General features: G+C 34.5%; 1 protein-coding gene across 2 annotated transcripts; it reads right to left on the reverse strand.

The window, feature by feature from the left end:
- Positions 1–4,379: 4,379 nt before the first annotated feature.
- Positions 4,380–8,267, reverse strand: LOC149896385 (uncharacterized). 2 transcript variants are annotated; one of them, XM_090117759.1, is made up of 3 exons: positions 7,305–8,267; positions 5,434–6,777; positions 4,380–5,035 (listed from the first exon to the last, which is right to left on the reverse strand). In XM_090117759.1, the coding sequence occupies exons 2-3, from the start codon at positions 5,635–5,637 to the stop codon at positions 4,625–4,627; spliced, it is 615 nt and encodes a 204-aa protein (XP_089973885.1). In that variant the 5' UTR covers positions 5,638–6,777; positions 7,305–8,267; the 3' UTR covers positions 4,380–4,624. The 2 variants fall into 2 exon arrangements, with proteins under 2 accessions (XP_089973885.1, XP_089973884.1); XM_090117758.1 differs by having other exon boundaries at positions 5,434–8,267.
- Between the last annotated feature and the right edge of the window lie 280 nt (positions 8,268–8,547).

Genomic DNA, 8,547 nt, shown 5'->3' on the forward strand with positions numbered 1-8,547 from the left:
AAAATAAAGCGTCATGAAAATGGCGTCTGTTTGTGTCTGCGCATCATATTTCTTTCTACTTCTTCGTTTTCTGATAGCGTTTATCAATATTGTTATTCGTTTGTGCAGTGAGATAAGTGACTCTTTGTCGTCAGACGAAACATCGAGTTGAGCTTCTGTTCCTCGAAACCTTTAAAACTGTGTTATATTGTATGAGATGTTGACTCCATTATTTGTGCTGTTTTGTTAGAAAGTAACTCTTTTAGTTCAATTATGGCTGAAAAAGAAAACAGAAGGAAGTGCTTTAAATGCGGAGCTTCACCTGCTGAAGATGATGTTAAATTGTACCGATTTTCTAAGCCCGGTACAAGGAATTTGCTTCGGTATGTTTAAGGCTTCCCTACCATTTGCGTCAAAAATAACATTTGATTAGTTCATAATTATGTACAAATGAAATTTAATAAATTATTTTGATTTGATTTTTTCAATTCAATACTAACAAACAAAAAAGCTAATCTAATCTTGGCTATTTTTATTTAACCAAAATGCATGATTTTATTACAGGTGTGAATTGTGGGCAAAGTACATGTTTCCTGAGGGAGACTACAGCTCTATACAATTTCAAAGGAAATTATATAATGAGCACAGAGTTTTGTGTGAGAGACACTTTAAACCTGAGGACATTTCAAATGATTCCAGGAAGAGATTAGCACATAATGCTGTGCCTTGTGATGTAAGTATAACATTACCTAATTATTTCATGGTTGCAATCGGTGTAGTAGAAGTAACTAATAATTGTCCTGGGTGGGAATCAAACCCACAAACAGCTTAGCAGTCAAGATCTCTAACCACTTGACCAACAGGCCAGTCGATAAAAGGTTCTCTTCTAGACAAACTCTGTGGTTCACATTTTGTCTGTTTCTTTTTTTAGTTAGCCAATCTTCTAGTAAAACGTAATTTATCAAAGAAAAATATCATGCTCTAGTTAAACTAAATAGTCTTCTATCCATGAGCTGACTGAAGCTGATGCTCATACTAATATTATTAAATTTTTCACTTTCAGGTTGAGCATGCTTTGGCTCCATCTTATTCTAATGAACCATCAAGACCAACTGAACGCATTCCCCTTTCAAATATTGATGTGAACATGGAACCCGGTACCTCAGGTACTTGCCAGAGTCAACTGCCAAAAAAAGGGAAAATGACTGAACAAGAGGCAATTTTATACAAAAAATGTACCAAGTTCATGAGCAGAATTTGCACATTGCAAAATACAATAAAAAGATTAAAAGCCAATTCTGTATTAAAAGTTCTTGCAGAAGATAAGGCTGTGGAGAAATTATCCAAGAATATAACGCCTGCATTTTCACTGCTCCTGCAGGGGCAAATAAGAAATTCAAAAAGAAAATTAACAGGAAAGAGGTGGTCCAAAGAGGAAAAAATTATAGCCTTAAGAATTTACAAAAGATCACCAACCTGTTACCGCTTACTGCGAAGGCTATTTTGTTTACCATCGGCAAGTACTTTAAAGAATCTGCTTAACAAAGTTTTAATGGATGTTGGATGCAATACGTCAGTGCTTGAAGTCTTAAAGAAATTTGTAAAAACCCAACATCCCCAAGACAATGAGTATGTTTTGATGTTTGACGAAATGTCATTAAAAAAGCACCTGCAATATAATCAGAAGGATGACATGATAGAAGGTTTCCAAGATCATGGGACACAAGGAAGATCAGAACAATTAGCTGGATATGCTTTGGTTTTCATGATCAGTGGGATCCGGAAACGAGTGAAGCAGCCGGTAGCACATTACTTTTCAAGTGGATTCAGTACAGCAGATAGACTTGCTGTTCTCATCAAGGAGGTAAATATATGATTTTTTTTTTTGAAACAACAAAAAAATAAGGCTTTCAGTTCGACTGTATGGTCCTTTTTTACCCTACTACAGCGAAACAAAAAGGAGGGTTATGATTTTGACCTGTATGCATGAATGAGGGTATGGATGTTGATCTCTTCCCTCATAATTTGTATTTTTGTGCCAATTTTGAACTGATTGTCATTATTTATAAAATTATTCATAAATAATTTTATTTGCTCTTAGTTAGACATGCTATAAGTAATAAATGTGCAATTACTGTTTACATACGTTTATGTTTATAATGACCATATTCTCACACTTTACTATGTTCTTGTATATTTCAGGTTCTGCATCAATGCTTTGAAGCAGGAATAAATATAGCTGCAACTGTTTGCGATATGGATGGAGTAAATAGGAGGGCCCTATATATATTGGGTGCAACAAAAGAGCACCCATACATATCGTTTGAAAAAAGAGATGTAGTCACATTTTATGACACTCCTCATCTATTAAAATGTTTTAGAAATTTGTTTTTAAAATATGATCTGGAATGTACCACAAATATTCATTGCGGTGACAAAATAGGCAGAGGTAAGAAATCATTTAATAGCTAATTTTAGTTTTAGTACTCACATACAAATTCTCCAGAAATCTGAAATTAATATATTTAAATATTTTACTTTCAGGAGTAGCTAAATGGAGCCACATTACTGAATTTTATGAAGTTGACAACATAAATCCAAATTTTGTGTTTGCACCATCTTTGAAAAAAGATCATCTGAATCCCAACACTAATCAAAAGATGAAGGTGAATCTTGCTGCTCAAGTGCTGAGTCACTCGGTTGCAGCTGGTATGTTCGCCAAAATTGCTGATGGTATGTAAGCAAAGCATGCATTGAATTGCCAATTTCTCATTATTTAGAAGCTAAACTAGATGGGAAACATCAACATTTTAAAATATTTGTCAAAATGTTAAATTAATAGTATGAAAGATAGACTTCATTCACATTGTAAATATGTCAGACTTGTGAAAAAAAAGATGTAGGTGTCTAATTAACATTTTATTATTGAAAATAAATTATACATAAAAGGGGAAGGTGACTTACTGAGTGAGATATACAGATATCAACGCACAGCCCAAACTGCTAAACCTATAAGCCTGAAATTTTGTATGTAAGTTCTTTACGTAACGTAAGTGAGCACTATTTATTCACAGTTTAATGTTATTTTACAGGAACATTAACTACAGAAGCTGCAGTTACGGCTAATGTTGTTGCAGACATGGACAAATTATTTGATTCGCTAAACAGTGATTCTGCTGACTTAAGAAGAGGGAAGCCACATGCTACCAATTTAACAGCAACAAGTCTACACATAACATTTTTTTCAAAAATGAAAGAATTTTTCAACACTCTGAAATTCATTGGGATCCATAGAAAGCCTCCATCCCAAGAAGGGTGGGTTTGGAACTTAAATGCAATGGAGAGATTGTGGCGAAACCTCCAACAAAAATGGAGCATCCGTAGTTTAGCCACTAGAAGGATTCAACAAGATCCCCTTGAGAACCTTTTTGGTGTTATTCGTGGAAATTGTGGATCTAACACTAATCCCACAAGTGGACAGTTTGTGGCTGGCTTAAAAACTGCCATTTTGAGCAACCTATCCCACATAGGCACAACTGGTAACTGTGAACTGGACAATAATGTCATTATTGATAATTTTCAAACATTATTGTCCCAGCAGAAAACACAGCCCACAGAAAGTGAAACCAAGTCTGATTCGGCAGTATTTTCATTAAGTTCTTCTTCAGATCTTTTACCATTTGAAATCGAAGAAGCACTCAATGAAAATACTGCTGAAATACAAGCTTGTGCTTACGTCTGTGGGTTTTTGTTAAAACAGTTGCCAATTAATGATTGCGAAACATGTTCAGAGACATTTGTTGCTCAAACAGTGCAAAGAAGTCACATATTCATTGATTTTAAAGAATATAATGATTTAAAAAAAAGCCTTAATTATGCTACTAATGAATTAATAGCTTGTGTGGAATTTTGTGCCACAGTAGTGAACAACTTTTTAAAGGAAAAGGCTCATATAACATTTTTAAAACAAACTGTAATTGAAAATGTAAAAAACTCCGCTAATTTTGATTTTATAACATGTGCAAATCACAAAGAAGAAAATGTAAATATAATTGCTAAATCAGTATTTGTGATTTGCACAAAAAGATTTTGTACAATCAAAAATAGAGCCTTTGCTGAAGAAGCTTCTGCGACAAAGTTGCAAAAAAAAATGGATGTAATATTACACAAGTAGTTTAAGTTTGTTGGTATTTATGTCAATGTCTTAGATTAATCTCTTATTATTATAATAAAACATGTAAAAAATGTACTTACTGTTTTATTTTTCATCCACATGCATTTTCACTTGCAAGAAAACTCAGTATTATGTTTCTGAAGTCTACTGAGTTTTCATGCAAGTGAAAATGCCAATCTCAAACATTATTTTATTTTTAGATTCATAAACTGCGGTTCAAATTTTCGCGCGCTCACACGTGTTGACTTGGTAATAAACTAGATGGCAGGATTGATTTTGCGTTGTATGTAGTTGTTGTTCTTTCCGCTAGGAGTAATTGTATTCTATGGTTTGGTCCTTCCAGTCCAAAAAAAAAATATATTTTCTTCAATTTCGTGAATACTTTCGACTTTGGAAAAATCCAGACAAGGTTTAAAAGCATTTACAAAAGAGAATATATGTTCCACTTGTTGAGGTGTGAATGTTCTTAAACTAATTGCTTGAGTCATAAAGATTAGCCCACTCATTACTTGTTCTATGTTCTGTACAGACACGGCTGTGAATAGGAATATAATACTTATATGTGCTTAGCACCATTGCACGAAATGAGACAGTCATATTGTGCAGACTGGTATTTCCACAATTAGGAAATAGGCAATGAGAAGCAGTATTTGCTGCTCGTCTGTAGTTTTCCAGTGTAATCTCACTTGAGGAAGCTTCAGTTGGCAGTGTTGGCACTTCCACATTTTGGGTGACTGGCTCGGTGGCAATCGTGTCAGCTTCAGCTTCAACTTCAACGTCTTCAATAGGCACTCTACGGATATTGTCGACTTGCTGGGTACGTAAAGCAGTTCTCTTACAACTCATCCAGCATGAGTGGCATATTTTATCATATGATGATACCTATGAAAGACAATTTACAAAAGTTATATTGGGTTAAGGCCCAGATTTCATGCATCCGGAATCTACCCGGAATCGATTAAAAAAAATAAGTTGTTAAATGCTATCAGACATAAAAACAACTGCCTTCTACCTATATCTGTTTCTAACACTATTTAGTTTTTGAAATAACTAGTACTAACATTTAAATTACTTTTATGCATTTTTATAGTTGTTGCTGAACAATAAAAAAATGTTTTATGTGCACACTGCTTGTACTTATGTATGGAAATAATTTCCTTTTGCAGTTTTCCATTCATGCTATTAAAACAGGGATAAATCACTAAAAAAGCTTCTATAGATCCGTACAGAAAGCAAATAACTGATTTTGTGAGTAAATGGTTATTAATAAAAACAGTTACCTGACGGGGTGTTATTCTTGACTGTATAACAGCAAGGATCTGTATTTGTTCTTCGGATGGATTGTCAATAACAATAGGATGGCTCTGACGGTTTAATATTGATCTTCCACAAAGACTACACACTTGTCTACGACCTTGTTGGGATGATCCTGAAGCTTGAGCATTATCACAGCTTGTTGCTAATTGCTCATTTACACTTCTCATGAGTAGATTATTACACGGTTCGCAAATGTAATCTTCCTCAGTAATCTGAAATATTGTATTCAATATAAATTCATATCTGAAATACTACATAAACATTAATTAGATTTTATTTTTCTCCTTGACTTTTATTTCTAATTCTTTTCTTATAAAATAAAAAAACAGGTAGGTACGTAAAAAAAAATAAACTGTAAGGAAAACGGTAAAAAAGCTAATTGTCGTTCATGTCTTAATGTATCATACTGTCACAGGAAGATCTTTAGGCGACAAATAATAATAGCAATTTATACTTACAATCCTTGGTGATATCCATTCGCTAAGTAATGAAATTACTCTTGTGTTGAGCTCGAGAACAAGGTAACGTCGAAATGTATTGACACAAACATTGCAGTTTATGCAAAGTATACGGTCAGGTTTCCGTAGTGGCGGCATCGTTAATCCATTAATAAAAGCAAAGGTCGTCAGGTGGGGAAGGTATCGGAGTCCAAGGGCGGTAAAATGGGTCGTAAAAAACAGGAACGCAAAACAAAATCGCACAGTACACAACGAGACGCAAACGCAAAACGAAAGAGACTGCGCCGAATGCCGATTCGAATATGACAGGCGGCTGTCAAACGTCAAAACAATCCGTTTCACTCTATCATCATCATAATTAAACGTAAACTGATAAGTGATAATGTTCGTATTATTTTTTACTTGACTTTAATAAATGTTCATAATATTTTACTATTTAGGTAAAAGAATTAAGTACTTAAAATATAACAAACAGTAATAAAACTAGTTAAAATAGTAAAAGTCAGTCTCCAGTCGTCACTCGCCAGCAAGTAAAACGGAACGTAGCAACTCTACAGATAACGTTCAAAAACCATAATTTCATTTTTTAAGAAGTTTGTACGAGTTTAGAAAAATAACAAAAATCTTTTTTTCCTACGTCTCTGATAAAAAAATGATAAGCGTAATGAGTTCACAATAAAATAAGCTAAATTTTAAGATTTGTTTCATTTCTATACATGTTCAGGTGAAAAATGGGCATTGTTCTTTGTGTCTTCAACTACTATCACAGTCACGAGATTACGTGTTTTCTTAAGGACAATCACAGTCACGAGATTACGTATTTTTATAAAGTCTGACTAAGCCAGGTCACTAAAATAGAACAATAATTATGGCACTTAATAAACAGGGTGTAACGGAAAGGGTGTGTCAAGCCGAAAGGGCACGAATCTTTTCCCCAGGGAACATCGAACGAAATATAAAAAAAATTTGGCTCCCCATACAAAATCGATTAGCTGAGCGTCCAATTTGCATGGAATGACAAAATATTTTTTCATACTTCAACCCATGTTCCATGGGGAAAATTGTTCGATAACATGGGTAGATTCGTGTCTATTCGGCTTGATACACCCTTTCCGTTACACCCTGTATTATATAACGAGATCACTCATCAGGAAAAAAGAACTAAACATGGCGTAACGGGAATCGCGGATAATACGTATCAACAGGGGTAAGTAATCCTACTGATTATGTTTAACAACTTCCGTTTTTTTCATGGGAAAGTCGTTCAAAATAACTAGTAGAATTACTCCTTATAAGTACTTATTGATTTATCCACAATTTCCATTATACCATGTGTAGTTCCCATTTTCTGAAGAGAGATTCCTACTTTAACATACTCTATTCCTCCTCCTCCTCTTCCTCTTGTTCTTTTCTATCATTCGTAGCATCTTCATTGATGTTTACTGTTTCATTTGCAGCGTCGTTTACTATGACCACCATATTACCAATTTGATTGGTGTCAGATTCATTTTGATTAATCAGTTCAACTTTTTTTGTTCTCCTACGTTTTGTTGATGCTCGTTCATTCTTGCTGTTTTTTCTCTTTACTGAATTTTTAAGCACAGTTTTGAAAAAGTTTTCAATACTTTCAACGGTATAAGTTTGGTCCCAGATACGTATTAGTTGGTGGAAGAAATTGAGGACATTTTTAAAAGCCTTTAGAGGGACTTTTATATCCTCACTCTTCCTGCTTCCGGTCCAGGAACACTTGCATAAAAAATCACGAGTAAAAAACATGTCTAATATTTTGTATGCACATGTTGCAGCTTTTCCATCTTGGACCAAACATACAAAAGAATTCTTCTCTTCTCTTCAGCCGTTGAATTTTTTACTGCTTGTCACTTAAACGTGATTCCAGTTCCTCAAGGTCTTTAACTGAATCAATTGGTTTTATCAAAGCTTCATTTTCGATTGGATTGCTGGATTTACCCAGTGCAACCACATCTGTATTTTTGGTATTGTCACACTTAGAAAATTCGTATTCTATCTGCACTTGCAAGTTTATGTAACATTTTTTTCTGGTTGTCCATTAGAACATTTATTGTTTTGTGCCATATTATTTTAATTGTCTAAAATCAATTGTAAATAATTTTCTATCTGATTTACATCAGTGTTTTGCTGTGGAATCGTTGCTGCCACATCAGATTCATCCACATAGTGAATGACGTATTGTGCTGCAGGTGTTGGAACTACTGGTGTGGATGTTGTTGCTGACGTTGCTGTAGATACAAAAAGATGGGTCTAAAGTAGATTTTCGGTGCCCCCTTATCGTCAAGGAATACACAAAGAGAATGGGTGGAGTAGATGGTGAATGGGCGGTTTGATCGTCTAAAATCTACTTACACAGTTGGACGAAGGAGCAAAAGATGGTGGCTACGAATTTTTTACTTCTTGCAAGATGCCAGCATTACTAACGCTTTTGTTTTGAGTCAGAATTGCAAAGTTAATCTCACGCACTTTGAATTTCGCGTTGCTCTAGCTAGAGGACTGATAAGTGGATTTACAAGTCGTAAAAGGCGTTCAGCCATGGCAAAACTACATAATACGCAAAAAAGTTGCACAGGCTGATACTCGCCAAAA

Source organism: Colias eurytheme, chromosome 29 (assembly GCF_061535395.1).
Source record: "Colias eurytheme isolate Ceu_HAF_F1 chromosome 29, ilColEury1 Martin Lab GWU primary, whole genome shotgun sequence".
Lineage (NCBI taxonomy): Eukaryota > Metazoa > Arthropoda > Insecta > Lepidoptera > Pieridae > Colias > Colias eurytheme.

Bases quoted from the DNA above. Each gene is read 5' to 3' on its own strand.
- LOC149896385 (XM_090117759.1), bottom strand. From the start codon at position 5,637: ATGAGAAGTGTAAATGAGCAATTAGCAACAAGCTGTGATAATGCTCAA. The intron at 5,036-5,433 runs GTAACTGTTTTT...TGTCTTTCATAG, and splicing joins CAAGAATAACACCCCGTCAG to GTATCATCATATGATAAAAT.